The sequence below is a fragment of the Cibotium barometz genome, chromosome 27 (assembly GCF_041138505.1).
Source record: "Cibotium barometz isolate CiBa-2024 chromosome 27, ASM4113850v1, whole genome shotgun sequence".
Classification (NCBI taxonomy): domain Eukaryota; kingdom Viridiplantae; phylum Streptophyta; class Polypodiopsida; order Cyatheales; family Cibotiaceae; genus Cibotium; species Cibotium barometz.
Window position 1 is genome coordinate 40114857 of NC_141072.1, and position 23139 is coordinate 40137995.

The 23139-nt window shown below is 39.5% G+C and overlaps 1 protein-coding gene across 1 annotated transcript; it reads left to right on the forward strand.

The window, feature by feature from the left end:
* Window positions 1-10468: 10468 nt before the first annotated feature.
* LOC147623385 (cysteine-rich receptor-like protein kinase 25) lies at window positions 10469-23139 on the forward strand. Its single transcript, XM_086821532.1, has 7 exons — window positions 10469-11477; window positions 11588-11725; window positions 11826-11962; window positions 21733-21943; window positions 22064-22307; window positions 22432-22582; window positions 22663-23139. The coding sequence occupies exons 1-7, from the start codon at window positions 10583-10585 to the stop codon at window positions 23005-23007; spliced, it is 2121 nt and encodes a 706-aa protein (XP_086677658.1). The 5' UTR covers window positions 10469-10582; the 3' UTR covers window positions 23008-23139.

Below are 23139 nucleotides of genomic sequence, written 5' to 3' on the forward strand. Positions count from 1 at the left end.
AACTTCTTGCTACTCTTTTCTTCCACTATCTTCCCCTTCTTGCCCTTCTTCTCCCCAAACTCAAAAATCCTCTTCTTCCCGGACATTGTCTATCCAGAGCTCCCTTCTTGCTGGGATCTTGCCTCTGTCTCCTCCCTTTGTACTTCATCTTCTTTGATGCTTGCCTCCTCCTTCCGGCTCTCCTCCTCTTTCGCAGCTCCTGGTTGTGCTTTAAATAATGCTATTAGGTAGGGGGGGCAATCTTTATCTTGGTGTTTGGGCAAGTGAACTTCCCGATCTAGTCTTTTAGGTTATTGTTGTAAAACACCTCCGCCCAAGCCATCTTCATCCCTACCTCTACTACATTTACTAATCCGAAGGCTCTTTCTTGGACATACAGTATGGCTTGTGGGTGAGATTGGTCATCTCCACCATGGAGTGCATACGCTTCTACCTATCCTCATCTAGAGTTCCTGTAATTTTAAATTATTTGGCCTTACCTTCCAACGTGCCAAACTCCTTGATCATGTCTTCTTCATCAGCTAGCTTGATCTCCCCTTCACCTTCAGTTTCGGTAGTCTAAAGACCTCTTCCACTTATAGAGGGTTGAACACCCTTTTCTCCCCTGATGGAAGCATAATGGTGTTGGATTTCTACAGCTGCTCTGCAACCTTGTAGTTTTGTTGTAGCTCCTCCCAGGGCATCTCAATGAAGTCCTTTAATCCTACCCTCTCCAGCCATTCAAAATGCCTATCCACCTCCTTATAGACAGTGGAGGATAGGGGCTCGAACTCCAGCACCATAGGTGTGCAGGGGTTGAGTATGAGCAAACTTGGAAAGGAGAAGAGTTTAGCAGAGAGGGAATCTAGAGCACGTAGAGAATTTTTGGAATGTGATATGGAAACTAAGCTTTAAATGGAGAAGCATTCGGCCATTGTTTGCACTTTTCCCACGGGTGTCCATTTTCCATGAGTTCCCTTGATCCTCCTCGCTATCCAACCATCAATGCCATGCACACTATTTACAAGGTTATTAATGGTTGGGCCAAGAATAGGTGATGGTGCACCTGGATCCCTGGTATCTATACATATCATTATCATATTTACACATGGGGAGTCTAATTTTGGGCTATTTTCTTTACCATTTTTATTTCTTCAAAACCCTGTCATGCTTTCTGTTCGTGCCTAGATGCAGATTCTAGTTCTTGAATCATCTCTAGAACAGGATTGTGTTTCCCTTCTGGACACATTTTCTATTCATCTGGCATTTTTCCATAATAGGGCTTCAGTTTGTACCCATTTACCAACTTCTTGAGTTGTTCACCATCCAGACTAGCTAGCTCAAAAGTTCATGTCCCCACCTTTTTGACAATCCTATATGGGCCATCCATCTCATTTTCAATTTTCCTGGGTGAGGTCGCCTCCTTCCTCAAAGATCTTGAACTTTACGTTCTTGTCCACTTGTAGCTTCCTTCTCCTTTACCCAATCTTCGATTCTCCAGGCGTTGTGCAGTCTCTTTTCATCTAGCTTCAAGAGTTGTTCATCATGTGTACTTCTGATTCTTTTGGAGAGAGTCTTTCAGCTGCTATCTTGAGACTCCGTGTCAGGAAAAAATGGGCACTACTGCTTTAGTCTACACCATGCTAAAGGGTGTAAGTCCTGTTGTATTCTTATAAGTCATCCGGAATGCCCATAATGCCGAGTGAAACTTCGTGTCCCAGTCGCTCCTATTCTCATTTATTGTCTTGATCAGGATTCCCTTGAGAATCTTATTGGTGGAATCTGCTTGCCCATTGGCTTATGGGTAGTAGACTGTCAATTTCTTGTGTATTATCGTGCTGCTCCGTCAGTTTCTTGATTACCTCATTGATGAAGTGAGTCCCTTGGTTCACTAACTATCTCATATAGGGCATCTGAATCTTGTCATTATGGTTTCATAAAGAAACTTTGCTACGGATGACACTTTGTAGTCTCTAAGGGCCTTGGCCTCTACCCATTTTGTGTAATAATCAATGGCCACTAAGATGTATTTGTTTCTTATCCTTTGAGAGCAAGTGGTTTGAATGGGCTGACAAAGTTGAGACCCCACTTCTAGAATGGCTCAAGTGGTAGGACTAGGTTATGGGGCATTTGGTCTACATCACTTGGTTGCCCTAGCCTCCTCTGGCACATGTCACACTCTTTTGCGAACTCGTGTGCATCTTTTAATGAAGTTGGCCACCACATACCTACCTAGAATACCTTCCATCTTGTGACCTCTCCAAAAAAATACCCACCGCTTATACCTTGATGCGCTTCTTCTAGCACAGCTTGTTCATCTCCTCAGTATCAGGTTAATGCCCATCTTGTAGAGATGCCCAACCATCACCATGAATGAATTGCTTTGGAGAATCAACTTCTTTCTCTGATCTCTGGTCATGTACTCCAGAAAGAACAAGTCAAACATGAACTACAACATTTCGTCATACCAGCTAGGTCTCTCCCCTTCTATAAGAAGAAGCTGCACATCTGAGGAGTTATCTTCCACCCCTTCTAGTTCTTCTCATGTTTCTAGTCTTGACAGGAAGTCTACCACTGCATGCTTGTTCCCGCAGGTGTGCCTTATGTTGAACTCAAATTCCTGCATCTTACCCACCAAGTAGTGCTTGAACTTCTTGATGAAGTAGATCATTCCCAATGACTCCTTCTCTATGGTTTAGTTCTTTTCCAGCCTAGGCAGCCTCTTCCTTGCATAGTAGATTGGTTTGTACCATCCCTCTTGTGCTTCTTGCAATAGAGCACTGCCAATGGCTACATCCAAGGTATTGAAAAACACATGGAATACCACGTCATAGTTGGGCTGCTGGAGGATGGGAGCTGCTAACAATGTCCTCTTGAGATTCCTGAATGCCTCTTAATAGGATCCGGACCATACATATTCAACGTCCTTCACCATCACAGGCTATATCGGGGCACCACCACGTTTGCCAGAAACCTCATGAATCTATTATGCCACTTTGATTAGCCCCAAGAATCTTGCAAGCTCTTTGGAATTCTTGGGTGGCTGCAGCTTGACACAATGACTGTGACCTTGTTCGAATCCACCGCAAGCCCTTCTGACACTATATGCCCTAAGAGGGATCCACTAGTTATAGATAAGGCACACTTGGTTGGATTTAGGCTCAGCTTGGCCCTCCTGCACTTGTCCAGGTACATTGTGAGGTGTGTAATGTGTTCTTCTTTCTTTCCGAACATGCTAAAGTCATCCACAAACACCCTCATGAAGGTGGTTAGATATTCATTGAATATTTCTTGAACCATACTTTGGAATGTAGTAGGAGCATTTTTAAGCCCAAATGTCATCACATTGGAGGCGAATTTCCCCCATTCTGTCACACAAAAGAAGTCTTTTCTTTAGCTTCCTGGGCTGTTTGCACCTGATTGTACCCACTAAATTCATCCAAAAAAGAGTATGTTTCATGTCTTGCTACTATATCCTCAATGAACGGCAATGGGAATGGGTCGGATATGGTGAAAGCATTCAGCTTGCGGTAGTCTATATATAGACCCTCAACTTTCCATTCTTTTTTGGAAAAATAATGACTATCGGTGATAGCCATTCCTCCCTATCCACACGATAGATGAACGCTTCCTTCAGTAATTTGTCAATCTCTTTCTTCACTTGTTGTTTGGTATAGTTTGGGTTCATTCTGTATCTACTTTGCCTGATTGAGGTTGCATCCTCCTTCAAGTTGATTTTATGCTGGTAGAAACTTGGATCAATCCCATTCATCACGATAGATAGAGCTGAGATTTGCTACGCTCCACCACCTCCACCACCTTTCTCTATGCTGGGCTTTGAGACGATTGAGACGATTGCTTTATGCCATGTTTAAGTAAAGGCCACACCACATCATACGCCGCCTCTACCCACACTACAAACAAGGTCACCTACTCACCCTTACTTAGCCTACTATGTAACCACCTTGCACTCCTTGTGCACGTCTTTTTTCCTTTGCTTTGTTGTTGTTCTTATGCCCAGCCCTCCACTCTATAGCTTGTTTACGGCCAGCTTTGTGCCAAGGTTTTGGTACCTAGTGCTTACTTTGCTACAAGTGCTTGTCTTGCTACATGAGCACCACCTTGCTGTGCTGAGCCTTGCGCCTTGTCGTGTGCTTACAGTCTTGTGTTCTTACAGTCTCTCTTTGCTCCACCACATAGCCTCCGCTGCCTAACCGTGCGTTCGCCGACTAGCACCTGGCTCATCAAGGGTCTCTTTGAGCCTCTTTTTGCTTTTGGGATTACCCCTCCTCTTTACGCTAGCTTTTCACGCACCATGGTTGCCTATATTGCTTTCGTTGTGGGCGTCAATCCTTCTTCGATATTCTTCTCTTCTCTCCACCCTGCTCGTTGGTCAAGCGTCGTCATCTCTTTTAGGCCTCTTTCCTCCTCCTAACGGTGCACGGTTTCCTTCCTAGCTCCTAGCGGTGCGGTGACCTGGGGGCTCATCACCCTTGATGTGCAGGTCTTTGGAACTGCCACCTTCACTTGCCTTTTGGACCAAATCATGGCATCCCATACAAAAGGGTTACATGCCCACAATAATCAGTCTGCAAACAATAACACCATGAGTGTATGTATTCATGCAACCCACCTTGGGTAGCATAACCACATCAAATACTCGCAAGGCAGGAGTATCCTACTCATTGACTATTGGCATTTCCTTATGCACTTCATCCATATTTCATCTTCATTCTTTGGCCGACTCCAATGCATCATCCAAAATCTCTAGCAGTTGTTCATCAACTTGTCACTCATCCTTATGTAAGGATCGCTCCAAAAGCATACCAGATTGACCTGCTCACAAGATCCATGACTTGTCCAAGTCACACCATCAAAAGCTCTCACCTCCTTCAGGCTTGCTCATGTCCATATTTCATCTTCATTCTTTGGCCGACTCCAATGCATCATCCAAAATCTCTAGCAGTTGTTCATCAACTTGTCACTCATCCTTATGTAAGGATCGCTCCAAAAGCATACCAGATTGACCTGCTCACAAGATCCATGACTTGTCCAAGTCACACCATCAAAAGCTCTCACCTCCTTCAGGCTTGCTCATGTCCTATCTGCATGCATCACAAAAAAACTCCTCACAATGTCTTCTAAAAGAGTACTTGCAACGTGTACACAGACATTGGATACTCTACTCCAACCATTCCATGCTCACTTATTCAGGCTGTTCCTCTGAAAATGGTGAATTGTTTACACGCTCCATTAACAAAATGGAGAGAGATGACGAGAATTTTATATAATGGGATAAATGTTATGGAGAAATGTAATGGGGATCAAGAGATTAAGAGAAATGTTATAGAGAAATGTTATAGAGAAATGAAAATATGGCTCCCTTTAAGTGGGAGTATGCATTATCAATCAATATATGGTTACTTTTTTTCTCATGAAATTCAAAACATTACAGAAATAACTTACATCATGAATATGACTGTTGGTATAGGTGTCAGTATATACATGTCTAAAATCAACATTAATACCGATGGATATACTGATGGTCATACTGACATTGGGTAAAACATATAACGATGCTTTTTTTGATGTAGATATCGATGACACAAAATTAAAAGACCCAAACACCGTCACTTTTCTCTCTTTACTTTTGGTTTTCAATAGAGCCTCTCCCGCCTTACTCTTTCTCTCTCTCTTACCTCCCTTAGCTCTTGTCCATTCACAGATAAGAAAAATTACCTCCATGTGTGATGAGTTGAGAATAAACAATAAAAGTGGTGTTCAAATATCTTAACAATATGAAAACTCTAAACGATTTGCACTTAATCGTTGATAAACTTGAAAGTATTGTAATCTCTGCATCATAAAAATGATTAGGTTGGAACAAAGAAAATTTAAGGTCTCTTCTAAGCCTTGGAAAAAGATATTGGAGAAAAATTTTGGTCTCTATGATCTAAGGTCTTACTCCCAAAGGCTAAAGCTTTTTGAGGTTTTCAACAAAGCTTTCATTTCCTTTTTATGGAATTTCCTAGCATCATGCAAACTATATTTTTCAAACAATTTTAATTAAAAACTAGGAAATAAACGTTGAAATAATTAATTTTGCACATGCAAATGAAATAATCATCCAAAGAAAAAGTGATAATCTCAACAATGACTTATGAAATTTATTTTGACTTAAAAAGGATATTGTTTGACCATTTTAAACAAATTTAATGGATCGAGAAACAAAAAAATAAAGTTTTAACTGTAAACAATATACTCTCAAAATGCTTGAATATTTGAAATAAAAATATAAATAGAGAGAGTATAGTAAATACTTATCTTAGATATCGTGTTGGTCGGCTACAAAATAGTTGATTGGACAACACAAAATATGCATGCAATAATTTCATTAATTTACAACTAGTAAAGAGTAACTCGCTAAGGATACATCCTTCAAGCATATCTTGCTGGTAGATCAAGTTGAGAAACATCCTCTAACATCCCATGTAGCTTGATCACTACTCGAACTCTCAAAAAACATTATTTGTGGATTGTTCCTCCTATAATAGTAAGCTTACAAGGTCCTGATAAGTAAGAGGGGTTGCATTTCCTCTCAATGAAAGACAGAGGGAAGTATTGAAGCCAAGATAAGGTTCAGGAAAAGAATTAAGGGTGATGTTAATCATGTTATTTTTAAGGAATGATTTCATCAATATTGAGAAGTTTCTCTCTCAAGTCTTGTAACTTTGTTAAATGTTTATTCATGGACCCTTTTGCATATTTTAATTGTTAATTTGATTTTTAAGATGGGTAATCTTTGCATTAGTTTTAGACTACTGATACATAACATCTAGAGTATTCTAAGAAAGCATAGGTGTTCTACAGAGAGAAAATGTGCAAAACAATAGACCTTTTAACTGACAAGGCAATCAATATGTCAAAGCTTGAGCATCATAAGAATCCCATCTTCTTTGTTTAGTAATGATTTGAGGAGCTTGTTGTTGGATCTATTGGCCTTGACCCCTTTGAGGAGTAGTAGGGGCAATTGCAATAGGGTGAGGGTCATCACTATTGACATGACCCCATAATCCCTTTACAACCAGGAAAATTATGATCATAAAACTCCATAGGGAGTAATTTGACCCATCTAATTTATCCTCTTTATAAAGAATACGACAAACAAATCATTTGTAAAGTTGTTGGCTATACCTAACTACTATTGAATTTGAGAAAGAAAGATGCGAAAGGAAAGCTTCAATTGTAGTCAGTACATGCTTTGAAGCAATATTACATGTAAAATATGACATCAAGGGAACAATTGTAAGTATTAACTCCCTATCTAAAATACAAGGTATCTGTGAAATTTTTCTTTCCAGCATCCTACTGGTGGTGTCCCCTATCTTTGTTGTATTTTCCAAGGTTGTTGGGTGGGTAGCTATAGAGGTGATTTCACTTTTCCAGCCTTCCCACAACGTCTCTAAAACTTTGGAAAATAATCTTTCAAGAGAGTAATTAGGTAAGGCAATAGGCAGTCTAAAGGGGAGGAAAGGCCCAAGAGTGGATGGCATGCCCTCAGAATTCTATAACACTTTTAAGGAGATCTTGGTGATTCCTCTTCTACTTGTCTGGCAAGAGGCCGTGTCTTACAGGGCTCTCCCCCTCATAATCAATGAGGGGTAGATCAAACACATCCATAAGAAAGGGGAGAAGGAGGACCTGAGCAACTGGAGGCCCATCACTGTTAACCTGTGCTTACAAAATATTTGCTAAAACCCTGGCTCTAAGGTTGTCCCAATCAGCTGATGAGTTGGATCAGACAAGAACATAAGGGTTTCATAAAGGGAAGGTTTATCTTGGATGCTATAATTACATTATGGGAGGGTATGGAGTATGCTGAAGAATCAGAACATGACTATATATTCTTTAAAATAGATTTTGATAAAGCTATTTAGAGTCTCAGTTGGCACTATGTATTGGAATCTCTTAAACATATGAGTGCAGGGAGGTCAACACTTTATTCAGATGGTGGGTACATTGTTTGGTAATGCCATAGCAAGGGTCAACGTCAATGGTGTGCTCTTAGAGGCTTTCTCCCTAACTAAGTCCATTAGACAAGGTTTCCCCTTAGCCCCTCTTCTCTATGCCATTGCTGCAAATGGTCTTAGCTGGTTGATTAAAGATAGGATGGACAAAGATGAAATGCAGGCTATTGCCCTCCCCAATGGCTAACAACTATGTCCCCGAATGTTTGTAGTACATGAGACAAATGCAATGGTTGCAAACAATGAGCATAGTATAAGCCGCTTCTAGGCATGCTTGGATATTTACTGTAGAGCCTCAGGTTCTATAATTAACCACGGCATTAGAATTCTTACAATAGAGAAGCCTCTTGAGTGGTTGATTCAAGCAGGGTGTAACACCTTGGAGGATGGGGTGATTTTCAGATTGCTAGGTATTTATTGTAGAGCCTCAGGTTCTATAATTAACCACTAAAAAATAGGCATTAGAATTCTTACAATAGAGAAGCCTCTTGAGTGGTTGATTCAAGCAGGGTGTAACACCTTGGAGGATGGGGTGATTTTCAGATTGCTAGGTATTCTAATGGGCTTCAAAGTCAATCTAAAATAGAGGTGGCAATGGGTGCTAAACAGGGTTGAAGGTAAACTCACCAGATGGCAGAAAATGTAGCCTAATCTTGCAGGGAGGAAAAAGATGATCATCAACCATTTCATACTCCCCTCTGTCATCTACTTTCTAAGTTGTTGGAGACCCCCCAGATGTTGATTTAATAAAATTAATTAGGTTGTGTAGAAACTTCCTGTGGAGGAGATCCTTGGATTAAGAAAATCCCTAAAGTAAGATGAGATTGGTGCTGTTTGGAAACCAACAAAGGGGGTCTAGGCCTCAAAGATGTGACCAACCTAGCTGATAGAATGGTTGCTAAATGGATCCTAAGAAGTTTTCTCCACCCTTTTGATGAATGGGCCTCGGGCCTGGTTGATCAATCGGAACACCAACTAGTTCCAACTTAAAAAATTCCCTAAATGGAAGAATCTTCTCCCCCTTACAATTATGGTAAGCAATTTTCAAATCAAACCTGTAGTAGTAGGCAGCCAGCTGGTCTCCTCCCTTTGGTCTGCTTGGAATGCTGTGAAAAATGACTTAGTCCTATCTGAGAAACCTAGCAACACTTGGGGCATCCATGGTAAAGATTCTTTGTGGTGGCCTTGCCTGCCTCTACCCCCAATGGATGAAATGTAGGCTGAGAGTGCTCTTAGGATGCATTTGCAGTTGGTGGGATGTATGGGATAGTCATAATAATACTCGGCTATCCAGAGAAGAACTTATAAGGACCTACAATGTGCCCAATGCAGAGTTAGAGCTTATTGGTGAGAGAATCAGTTTGTGGAGCCACACAGACTATTGGCTGCTCTCAATTAGAGATCTTCCTCACCCTAAAGCATTCCAATGGAGGGATCAGTCTAACGTGATTCCCATACCAACCAAATAGAGGTCTCCCCTTGTCCATTGCAAACTTAACAAGAGATGGGGCCTCTGTTTGGACAGATCACAATGGTATTTCCTTTTTGGTAAGCTATGGAATAAGTATATGGAACCTAAAAAAGCATGCCTGGCTTGGTTGATTATGTAGAGAGCTACTTGGACCCATCAGAGAGCTTTCAAAATAAACATTGGAAATGGTAAATGTTACAAATGTCATGAGATGGAGGATGACCTGCACATCTTTATCCACTATCCACAAGCCAAAGGTTGCTTTAATGCTATGGCAAAGTGCATTCATGGCTGGAATGGCCACTCCTTAGGTTAGAAAAACCTGATTCTGGGAGAAAGCATTGTGTGTTCCATGGAATTATGGGTTGTGCTGAGATCTGAAATGCTATGGTGCCTATCTTGACTTCATTTAGAAGAGCAACCCGACTAACCACATTTGGCTAAAAGAGAACTTGATTCAAGCAGGTGAAACATGCATCTAGAAGAGACTCAGAGATTTGAATACCAAAATAGCACAACTACACAAGAAAGCTAAGGTCAGACAGGCTGACCAATTGATCCACACAATTCAAGAGATGATGATGTTCAGAGAAATAGTTATCACCACTGACATTTTGCTTGTGAAAGCTCTCTATTTGATGTAACTTTTCTAATTTCTTAATATAAGCTGTCTTTTATTTGGAAAAAAAATTGAATGTATAATAGAATATAATCTCTGGTTAATTTAGCATTTGGGTGAAAGTTTCGTTTGGGCACAATGGTCAATGCAAACTATAGTGACTAGCACAATAGCAGTGATGAGTTTAGGTAGGGCTTGAATGAGGCCTCCGCGGAGCAGTCTGGGCACATGAATGGAACGTTGTTGGAAATTGCTGGGTGAAAGGACGAGACGTTTATGAAAGATGTGACAGTCGGTGGTGAGGACGAAAAGAAAACTTTACAGTCCATTGACGGAGCGTAAAGGATCGAGTGATTAATGTCGACACGATTGCCTTCTTAACAAGGGCTCTTACGCATAATTCTGAGTAAGGCCAACAGCATTGTGCGAACACAGTAACTTGTTAATTCTGTCGATCTTCAAAATTTGCTCTTCAGTGTGGCGGCCATGGAAGATCGCCCTCTTTTGGGGCTGCTAGTCTTGCTCTTGCAAGTGGTAGCCATAAGCATTCTACCTCTTCAGCCTTGCCCGGCATTGGGGCAACAGCAGATGACTGAGTCAGTGTATGGCTTGTGTAACACGGCCAGGTTCTCTACCAACGGCTCCTTTGCTCACAACCTCAACTCAGTGCTGGGCACCCTCACCCAGCAAGCCTCTAGGTCCTTGTACTCAAATGCCACAGTAACTTCTGGTTCTTCCAACGCTTCCTATGTGTATGGCATGTACCAGTGCCGGGGAGACCTCTCCTTTTCCGACTGCTATGTTTGTGTTTCGCCAATTTTGGGGACTTCTGCGTGTGGTCCAGCAATGGGCATGCGAGTGCAGTTGAAAGGTTGCTACGCGCGCTACGAGAACTACAACTTCCTGGAGGTTGCCGAGGACACTCTGGTGACATCGAATTGCTCTACCACGCGCAGTACCAACTCGCTCTACCAAGCCAATCTAGGCACCGTGCTCAACGCCACGGCAAAGGCTGCCCCCGCGCACGCTGGCTTTGGCTTCAACGAGTCTAGCGTGGGCAAAGGTGGTAGCACAGCCTATGCTCTTGCACAGTGTGTGGGCTATCTCACCCCGTCCCAGTGCCAAAGATGCCTCTCGCAAGTCTCAGACTACACCAGTTTCTGCAAGAACGCAGTAGCCGGCCAGGCCTACTTCGTCACCTGCTACTATCTCTTCGACAATACACCCCTCCTCTTCACCACTACCGCCACCACCGGCCCATCGCCAGCTCCGGCAGCGTTACCACCAAAGGCCAGCTCTCTAGTACCACAGGCTAGCAGCACCTCGCCCTCTGCACAGGAAGCTTCCGGGACTACTGGCGTCCCCAATACCCCCCAACAAGGTACGCAGCACCGGTTCTCACTCTCTACGTAGATGTAGTTAACGTAGCTCCCCTGATTCTCCAAAAAAAAAAATTGAACGCCCTCTTTCTTCCTACTCCTCTTGTCGTAGTACAAAGCAAAAAACGAAGCACAGTTCCAATCATCGTGGGAATCGTGCTGGGCGTTTTCGCGGCTGCAGCTGTCGTGGCGCTGTGGTTTGGCAGACGGAAGCGAACGGCCAAACTAGCACAACAATATAAAACAACCGGTTCGGTTTGACTACGTTTGTTCATGAAATGGACGTAGCATGCTACCAGTCTTAATACGCAATCTAATTGGTAATAATTGATCTCAATAATTTTATGTAGACCCGGACTACGATGCGCTGCCATTCAAATTTCGACGAGGGGCAACAAATTTCTCCCTTGAGGAGCTACGAGAAGCAACCGATGATTTCCATCCCAGAAACAAACTCGGGGAAGGTGGCTTTGGTCCCGTCTACAAGGTTTGCTTACTTTGTTTCCTTGCTTTCTAAAGTTCCACATGGGACATCACCATCGTAGTAATAATTACTTTGATTGAAATAGGCCACTCGAATGATAATGTGCTGTGGTTGGTTCTCTAGAGCTTCATATTGTTGAAATTGATTATTTAACATTTTAAATTTTACTCCTTTTTTTGGCTACAATTCTTCAATGTCGATGCATGTAGTATACTTGGCAAACTCATCTTTCTTTCCTTCTCCTAGCGTCCTCTTCTTCTTTAACCACCCCCCTCTTTTCTCTCTCTCTCTCTCTCTCTCTCTCTCTCTCTCTCACATGCTTTAGGATTTCATGGTATTCCAGTCCCTCTCTCATACATCATCCAAGCCAAACTCTCTCTTGCTTGTGGGGTTTAGCATGACTTGACTCACTCTCTCTCTCATACAAGTCTAGGCGACCTCTCTACCCCTCTCTTGTACAGGTCCAGAGGGACCTTTTTCTCCCTCTCATATAGAGTCCAAAGTGACCTTTTCTCTCTCTCCTTGTATAGGGTCCAAAATGACCCTTTTATCCCTCTCCTTGTACAGGGTCCAAAGCGACCTTTCTCTCCCTCGATGCAAGATAGATTTCAGCCGCCTACATTTAAAGAGAAGAGCAACCACGTACAAGGGAGGAGGCTCAAATGAATGAGCAAACAAAGGTACACGCCAAATTACAAAAATAGATCTTGCAAGAAAGCCTAACTCTAATTCTAACACTAGTTACATGATCCTAAAATACAATAAAAGTAACAGAAGTGAAAATGAGTTTTACAAAAACAAAGAGGTTTAAAGTTTATGAATGTACTTAAGGTTTAGGGTTTAGGAATGTACTTAGTTGTCATGCTTGCCAAGCATGTCTTCCAGTAATAACAATATATTTTTCCTCTTGCACCCTTTTAAATATAGCTTCTAAACTCCGTTGCAATACAAAATCATATTCATCTTGCATAGGGGGCGGTCCAGTGCTTTAAGTTATAGACATACTAACAAATGAACATTATAATTATGTTGTTATTTAAGATAACTTATTTTATTTAAAATTGGATGAGATATAATTTGAGGCTAATATATATTTACAAATATTATTGGGATATCGACGACTTCTTCACATGTAACATTGCCTTACAAGTTATTTGCCATCTATCTGAGAAAAAACATAAAAACTTAAAACTTTTATGCATACTTCAATGCATGAGGCTTACGTATATGGCTTTATGCATTGGAAGCTACCGGCATGCGTAGGTATCTATCCGCATACTTAGGTAGCTATTGGCATGTCTAGGAAACTACTGGCATATATAGGTAGCTACCAGCATACATTGAAAGCTATCGACGTGCATTGGAAGCTACCGGCATAAAGCTTATGTCTTATGCATGAGGCTAATGTATATGTTTCATGCATGAGGCTAAGACATATGGCCATCTCTTGAGAGAAGCGTAGCTCTCTAAAGGCTATCCATAGAGCATGGAAAAAATGACAAACCCTAATCTTGAAATCTTAAAATTACAAATCCTATAACATGTAAAATCATAAGAGAAGAAATATACAAGAAAGAGATCTCTTACCTTGTGAGGCTTATATGTGTTGAAAACCTATAAAATCAAACCAAATTAAGAAAAAAAATTATTAATAACAAACTCTAATCTTAAAAGTCCTAAAACTTACAAAACTTATAAACATGTAAAAGCATGAAAGAAGAAACATACAAAAAAGAGATCTCTTGTGAGGCTTGTATATGTTGAAAACCTATAAAATTAAACCAAGTCAAGAAAAAAAAAGTATTAAAAAAAATCTAGATTTTACCATATGAAGCATTAATGGAGAGCTCTTAATTAGAGAAAAAAAGAAGGAAAAATACTCCTAATGGTGAAGCTTCAATAAGAAGGGAAAAAGAAGAAAAGAAAAACTTAAAAGAGAGGAAAGAGAAAGGAAATACTTACAAGAAAGCTTTCACGGAAAGCTTGTTTACATAGGAGATAAAGCAAAAGAGTAGACATATCTTGCTTGAGCTTGAGGAGAATAGGATAGGAGATGTAGAAGTGATAGATAAGGCATAAACCTACAAAACAAAACTTAGAGTATAATTTTATTGTATTTAAAAGATAAAACTACGTGGCGGCAAAAGAAACGGTAAAAAAGCGAGATATTTTTACAGTATAGCAACGTTCTTTTATTGCTATATACACTGTTGGGCAGTGAGTTTTCGTTGTAAAGAGCGATGCTCAGCAACATAAAAATGTTGTGGAGCAGTGACAAATCGTTGCTCAGCATCATGAAACCCCTTGATATTTTCCTTTTGAAAACACTGCAAAAACGGTACTAAAAAACATTACTCTGCTCCCGATGTGTTGTGTGTACTAACTCCAAAAAATTTGGAAATGATGTTCTTAAATTTCACCATAGTCCTATTTTTTTTAAAGAGAGTATGAAACTCCTTAGAGGGTCCCAAAATGAGTATGAAACTTCTTAGAGGGTCCCAAAATGAGCTCATAATTTTTCTAATGCAACCCGTAGTAGTACTTTAGCTTTTGGCATCTTAGCACTAGCAACCAAAGAGAGTTGAAGAGTAGTGAAGCTTGGGGTAGAAGTTGGAGATGGTAAATATGTTATAGAATACATCACAAATGGGGAAGGGGATAAAGGAGGTGAAAAGGAAAGAAATAGAGGGAGATCTAAAGGTGTGTTGGGAGGGAGGGACGTAGAAGTTCCTCCAAAATGCTCACTACATCAAAAATCTACATAGATGTAGATGAACTCATTGATTATGTTAATTACAAATTAGGAAATGCTAATAAAAAAATTAAGGAGTAGAGAAATACTAGTAAATCTAGTCATTGCAAGATTTAACCTCTTAATTAAAACAACTAATCAAATGCTAATTAAGGTTATATCTTGGCTTAATGTCAAAACATCTTAGCTTAAAACAACTAATCAAGGCTACATCTTACCTTGATGTTAAAACATGATATACTAATGAAGATTAAGAAATGCTTAACAAGATACTACTGTCAAGCTCACACAAGAGAAATAATACTAAATAAAGAAAATAATTTAAAAAGTAAGTGTTTTTCTCTTTCATTCATAAGGGGGAGTAATTATTTAAAAAAAGGTAGCGTTAGGATTTTTTCACTCAACTACAGCTCTAAATCACCATGAGTCCACAAATGTCCGTTCAAATTATATAAAAAGAAATATGAACACTATCTAAATGAGACCCATTTAAGCCATCTACATATTACATGACACTTGTTGTTGAGATATCAAGCTTAATAGTGCAAATGTCGAGCCCAAATAGTATGAATACACGTGATATTAGGATGACAAATTGGCACTTAGGTTGTTAGCATGGTGGGTGCGATTATGGGTGATATGCTACCATTGGTTTACAGGATGTGTGACAGCAGGTACTTTAGTGTACTAGATTTATAGCATAGTTATAGTATCAAATCTTGTATTCGGGTTCACACTATGGACCAACCATTTGTATACTATAGTACGAGAGTACTTTTTCATGTAGTATGTACTATTTTTTTATTATGAGAGGAGAAGAGAATAGAAGAAAATTTAGCCATCCACCTCTCTTATATGCTTGTCTACTCTTATGTGTCTATTTAATCTGGTAAGGAGCTCAATCTCACCCTGTTCTCTACATTCTTCTTATGATATCAAAGCACTAGTTCATGTGAAGAACTCGAGGAAAGAAAGAGGCATAAAAAGAAAGCGATACATGGAAAGTGTGGCTCCATTTCTTTTTCTTTTATTTCGAACCAAAAATCTACAGCTGCTAAGTAAGAGCAGCAGGTTGACACAATAGAAAGGTACATTGTCATATCTTGAGGTAACTTTCAAGGTGAAGCAAAGGGATACTATATTGTGTGAAAGAGACCGATATGAACTTAGTGATTTTACAATTTAGATTTGAGGTTATTTTGGGCATCGTTTTGGGTTGATATAATATTATTATTGATTTTAAAATTTATATTTTGCATGTGCTCTATGAAAGTTATGGCTACTCTTTATGCACAAATTTTTGCTCGATGCAAAGTTGCGACATAAATTTGAATGCAAGACACTTTACACAGAGAATATGAGATTTGCATATTGTTAGTGGATGTATGTTTATGTGATTGGCTCATATAAAGTTGCAATATAACACGTTTACATTATCACTATATTGGAGATTACAAGTTTGCAAGAAAGTGTAAAAGTTTTTACAAGCACTATTTGGTAATCATGTCTGGCATTCTTATTGAGAGAGCTTGACAAGAACAACTTCTAGGCATGGAAGTTCAAGATGACGAGAAACTTCTTTACGAAAAAAGGATATTAGGAGTTTATTTTAGGTGATGAGAAGTTGAAACATCTGAAAGAAAATGCTACTTCTTACAATAGGTGTATCTTGTAGATGTCCTTAGCTCTATCGAAGTTCTTATGGATGAGGACAGCTTAGTGTTAGTCATATTGAATGTCATTGTTAAAGATATAATTAGTTTTAGACATTTATCCAAGCTCAGAATAACTTTCTAAAATTTTGAGAATGTTATAGTTCTCACTGAGGAGATGAATGTTGGGAGTAAATCATCTTCTAGAAATGTGTAGAAGTTGGCCTTTTATACAAACACAAGTACAGGTACATCATCATCTAGAGGTCGAGGTGCAAGCCATTTTGAAAACGTAAATCATAAGTAGCAACAACAATAATCTAATGCACAAATAGGTAAAAGATGAAACTCTAGAGGTAGGGGGATCCAGAGAGGCCAAGGTGGATGGTAAAAAAATCATAGTAAAAATAGTATGCAGTGCTATTATTATGGAAAATCTCGTCATATAGGAAAAGACTGATACAAAAGCTGAAAATTATGGGCATCAATCAACCGCAAGGCCATCTTCACATGCTTCCCATTCTCATCTTTAGTCCAAGATATTATCCAAAAAGACAATGATGAATATCCCAAGGAAGGTTGGAAGATACAAGACATCATGATTCTTGCTAAAGGTAGCCGAGGAATTTGTTAATACAAAGCATCACAAGAAACTTGAACAAATTGAATGAAGTCTGGAAAACTATCCTCGAAATATTATCTGGATGTATGTGAACATGATTGTATCTATATTTATAATCCGTCTTCCTAAACCACTTCGCCGCGGCGAGCTGATCAAACAAGTCATCAATACGGAGGAGTGGCATATTTTTTTTGACATTGAGCTTGTTAAGTGTCCAATAGTCCACACACAAAGGCATACTAATGTCCACCTCCTTGAGAGGATTGGAGCTCCAAATTGCGAGGACCGCAAAAGGAGCAAGCCTTTGGCTAACATTTCTTCTAGCTATTGCTTGAGCTCTATCATCTTGAGACAACTCATCTCGTATGGGAAACAAAATGGGGGCTTTGCACAAGGAATAAGATCAATATGGTGGGGGCTATGTCGGCGGTCACTCTTCAGGTAAATTGGTAGTCAGTAGGTGTCCATGTTTGTCCAAAACGTGTTGTCTATCTACTACCAAATCCTCCAAGTTGTCTTGGCTGAATATGAAGGGTTGATATAATTGCAAGGACTCCCTAGTCACCTCTAAGGAGAAGTTCAGGTATCCTAAGAAGTCAGTGTGTGCTCCTTGTAGTAGACCATGCTTGCATTATCATACAACCATGGGTGGCCTAGAATAGTATCCACCTAATCCAAATGTCTCATCTTGAACGTGCACAACATTTAGAAAACTCCCCAAAAGCCAAAGGGGCATTCTCCAAGGTCTATCCAACTCAAAACTTGATCGCTTTCTTCTGCTTGCCTCTCATGGTGGTGGCTAGGACTACACCACTGGTGTCTACCGTCATAGGCAACTTCAACCTCTCAACCACATGGTCTCTAATGATGTCCTTCAAGACTCCTCCATCAAAAAGTATGAACATGGGATGTCCATGAAGCATCCGTGGGCACATCACTGTATCATGTTGGCTGGCTAAGGACCATTGTGATCCTCATACACCGAGTCAAGTGAAGATCAGCTATGGTACTGGTGGGAGGAGGAGGGGTGTAAATGGCACCGATGTCATAGATAAAGTTACAGGAGACAAACTGATCTTCTCCTTGGACTTCTCCTTTCCCTTACCATTTTTCTTCCTCTTGATCTTTGGTAAGTTATTTCCAATATACTCAATGGAGTCATGATACAAGTACTCTCCTGTAGCCATTTTGGCATGATGCTCTTTAAGGGTGAGGTGAGTCACCAAGGCTCCCTCACTTGCCTTATCCTTAGAATAGCTACTCTTGTCTTTTTCCTTTCTATTGCACCTAATTTTGAGTCTAGAAATATAGTTGCATAATTTGATTAAGCATTAGATAGTCAAAAGTCCTCATTTTCTTAGGTACAAAGTCAATGTATACATCCTGTCCCAAATTTGAACTGATTCCATAAAATGCTAATATCTTTTACATATAAACTCATATGAGATTCCCACTTTGTACCTTAGATCTTCGCATAATATGGAGCTTAACTTGATTTTTTGAGAAAATTTTAAGATATTTATCTATTTTCTTTAAATATTTCAAGGTCTTTAAAGTGTTATAATATACGCCACTTTTTGTACCCACAATAGCTACCACTTAAAATCCTCAATCTTGTAGATCAAAAGAGTGGGTAGGTACTAAGACATTAGTAGAATGTGGTGGTTAGTAAAAATTACAAATCCAATGGTTGGATTTTTAATGATCTCTTTTTTAAAATTCTTCCAGACTATCAGAAGACCTGCAAATATTAATAATCTAATTAGTAAAATTACATTTTTGATGTGAATCATAAAGAACCTATAGGGACTAGTGTGCTTGTAATGGTGCATCTATGGAAAAATAAATTGGATCACTCTAAGTATGGAAAGATCATTTTTTTATCATTTCATCATATTTTTGATTAATTTTGATTAATTAGACTAATTTATATTAATTTAAGTTATATTGGGTTAGTTTAAAGGCAAGCGTATTTTCTATTATTTGCTTGATCTTATTTTAAGTACCTTGCCTCCCAAAACTTGCTCTCCAAGCATTGTCCCAGTCCAGTGTAAACTGGATAAAACTGGACACCCTGATCTTGCAACAACCCCCACGATAATCCAGAGCCGATCCTAGCTCAGATACTATGTTAGGAATCCTAATATGAGATTGCTCATGGTGGTAGACAAAAGATTAAGCATAAGATTAAGGTGGGTTGAACCACACCAAGAAAACCATTGCTAGAGAGAGAGAGAGAGAGAGAGAGAGAGCAGAACACTCAACAATACTCTATTGCATATGCATTTTTTTATACCATACAAGGAAAGGTTTATAATATAGATAGTCATTGATCCATCCAACTTTACATATGGCACTCTCTTTTCCATATGAGTAGACATAAAGTTCACACCATACAATATCTAGCACTTTGAGAGTGCTTTGCCACACACATAAATCGAGCTTACATATTTCAACACTAGACTCATCAACATATGAATGCTTTGTTAAAATCTCAAGTATACCAAGAGACTCATCTACCTTCTCTTTACCTTTATGTGATACACTTGCTGAACCTGCAAGACTGATTATTTGATGTATCCTACTATTCTATGGTCTATCAACAGATCCATTGCTAGAGGACTCTATCATTCTGCTCAATGACTATGATTGCTAACCTGAATTTTGTGCAACCACTTGCACCTGTGCATCAATCCCAGTTGAGTCTTTTATAACATCATACCCAGTGTTCATCTCATCAAAGACAACATTCCTTCTCTCACTCTCTTTTTACATGTGATAGGGCTGTGACATCTATATCCCTTTTTCTCAAGGGAGTAACAAAGTAAAGTACACACATTTTTTAATCTTTGGATCTAACTTACATTGTAGCTTTTCAAGAATGTGTACATATGCAATGCATCCAAATACCTTTAAGTGTGATGAATTTTATTTTTTGCTAGTATACTTCTCCTCTAGAGTCACACCATGCATAGCTACTATGAGGCTCTCGTGTTTATAATGTAAACCACAATCGTAACTTCTTGAGTGGAATAATGGTGATGCATGCTCTTCTCAGTCATAAATGCACAAGCCATCTCTGCAATGTGTCTATTATTCCTCTCAGCAACATCATTTTGTTGTGGAGTGTACTTGCATGTTAATTGTCTCTTAAATTCATGCTTTCTTAAGTACTCATTGAATTCATTGGAGAACTACTCTCTGTCTTCATTTGACTTGGGCACTTAACTTGCAACCTGTTTGCTTTAAAGCCAACATTTTGAAATTTTGAAAGTAAGTAAACGCTTCACTTTTCTTTTTCAAGTAAACGCTTCACTTTTCTTTTTCATGAAATAGACCTACACCTTTCTTATGTAGTCATCAATGAAAGATATATAGTAACAACATTCTTCTATTGATTCCACCTTTTTCGGTCCCTATATATCCAAGTGTACCACATCAATTTCTCTCTACTTACATTCTTGTCATGTGAAAATGTGTTCTTTGTTTTCTTTCCAAATTAATATGCTCGACATACTTTATGCATTTCATTCACCTTAAAATTTGGCAAATCTATAATAATTTTTGAATTCTGTATAGATTTCAAACGTCACTCATTCATACGGCCAATGCGTGTGTCAGATATCTATATCAGTCATAATACGTGCACCTTGTGCAAACATAGCAGCTTGCATCTCAGGCATGCTTACGTCTCAATTAAACATTCTGCCTACTCTTTTTTCCTTTTCAACCAAATGACATTTGTTTTTGAAGTCCACAATATAGCAGCTTTGAGGGTTCAAGTGTACCTGCTCAACTATCTGTCCAATAGAAATCAAATTCTTTGTTATGTTAGGCACAAAGTATATCAGTCAAGTACCTCATCTTGTCATCATGCATAGCCAATGGCACACTCCTAATGTGAGCAATGGGATGAGTTGTGTCATTATCCATCTCTACATAACTTGGTTTTTTTAGATTTTTGATCTCTCTAAATCACTCACCCCATGACGAGTCATGTGGTTAGAGGCTCGGGGAGTCTACATACCATACATCATCAATGTTTGTTGTCAGACATCTTTGCTTACAACAAAAAACTTACAAACAAACAATTTTTTGTATGTAACCTGTAACATAATAATATTTTCTATAGATCTTGTAGCAGTATTTCTGCACAACCTGAATGTTACAGCATGTGACTAGAGTCCATATACATGTGCAATCTCTGTATGGACATTCAAAATGCACTGCTATATAGTTTGGAGAGAAATAGTTCCAAATTGGAACTTCCTAGTGGTCGAATGGAGACCAAAATGTACCTGAAATGCGAATCTCGGCACAAATAACTCTAGAGTCCCTCTCCTCTTCTCTCCACCCCACTCTACCTTCACCTCTTTTCCTCTTGTAAGGCTTTGTATCATGCCAAAAGCTACATCAATTACATGAGTTGAAGGATATTGCCTCTTGATGTATTTTGTGTATAGCCAACTCAAACTCATTATAATTCTTGAAATTGTAAGGTAACCTTGTTTTATATTATCTCTTGATGTATTTTGTGTACAGCCAACTCAAACTCATTATAATTCTGGAAATTGTGAGGTAACCTTGTTTTATATTTTATTATTGTACAACCAAGTCAAACTAATTATAATGATCAAAATTGTGAGCTTACTTTCAAATAATGAAGTAATCTTAGCTGATTGAAAAATAATTTATTAAGTGTATGCTACCTCCTAATGGTACTAACTAGAACGAGTGTATCTTTTAGGGAACATTGAAGACTGGAAGGGAAGTGGCAATCAAAATGCTTTCTTCTGGAAGTCATCAAGGGAAGGCAGAATTCATGAATGAGGTGAACTTGATTACTAATGTGCAACATCGAAACTTGATTCAATTGTTAGGATGTTGTGGGGAAGAATCCAATCGACTACTAGTGTACGAGTATCTTCCAAATCGAAGCTTGGACTTACTCCTATTCGGTAAGTGTTTCAATGATTGGTGGCATTTTTCATCTTCAAATACGCATAAGCCTATCAATAAAACCCCTGTTGTAAAATGAAAATCCATCTATTTTCTTAAATATAATAGTGTGAATGCAGATGTTGGTCGAAATGATCATCGAATGACCTTGGATTGGCGTACTCGACTCGACATAATAGTTGGCATAGCGAGGGGATTATGCTATCTTCATGAAGACTCCCATGTGCGGATTGTGCATAGAGATATCAAAACAAGCAATATTCTGTTGGACAACGACTTAAATCCAAAGATTGCAGATTTTGGTTTAGCAAGGTTTTTTGCAGAGGATGTCACTCATCTCACCACAAGAGTGGCAGGAACCTTGTAAGTCTATGTATCCATTGTCCTTTTTTTTCAAAGTTGAAGATACTATTGATCTTGTTTCCCTTTCCTCTCCATCAAGTATGGATGGTAAAAGCAAACATTGACTTGTTTTGCATCTGAAAAGGGGGTACCTTTCGCCAGAGTATGCGATTAATGGCCAGCTGACAGAGAAGGCAGACGTCTACAGCTTTGGATTGGTAGTTCTTGAGATAGTGAGTGGGAGGAAGGTCATCGAGCAGAGGCTGGAACCAGAGAAGCAACATCTTTTGGAATGGGTGAGGACTGGTTTTATTCAATACCTTTTCCAGTTTGTCAAATTTCTGAGTGTTTTCTGTTTTTGATGTTTTGTGGGCAGACATGGGCATTGTACGAGAGGCAAAAACAAGTGCAGATTGTGGATCCAAAGCTGGGCAACACAGGCATGGTGAGTGCAGGGGAGGTCATCCGCGTGGTGCATGTGGCTCTGTTGTGCACTCAAACGAGGGCACAAGCGAGGCCGGCCATGTCTCAAGTGTACGCCATGCTCTGTGGCCAATCGGATATCTTGGAGTTGCCCACAAAACCAACCATCATTGGCATGGACTACCCTAGCCAACAAACCCTCACATCAAGCTCCACCTCTACTTCTGCATGGCATTCCGACTCTTCCCATATCGCCACCTCCAATGTGGACCCCATCTCAGAAATACACCCTCGTTAGGCTGGTGTGTGAGTGCCCGCCCCAGCTCTGCACGATCCCCTGACGGAGCTCGATGCCGTCATCTCCACGCAGCATCAGCCCTACAATAAAATTTTAAAGTCAAGCCTTTGTAATAAAGCCTTATCTTTAGAC

Bases quoted from the DNA above. Each gene is read 5' to 3' on its own strand.
- LOC147623385 (XM_086821532.1), top strand. From the start codon at position 10,583: ATGGAAGATCGCCCTCTTTTGGGGCTGCTAGTCTTGCTCTTGCAAGTG. The intron at 11,478-11,587 runs GTACGCAGCACC...CTCTTGTCGTAG, and splicing joins CCCCAATACCCCCCAACAAG to TACAAAGCAAAAAACGAAGC. The intron at 22,308-22,431 runs GTAAGTCTATGT...GCATCTGAAAAG, and splicing joins ACAAGAGTGGCAGGAACCTT to GGGGTACCTTTCGCCAGAGT.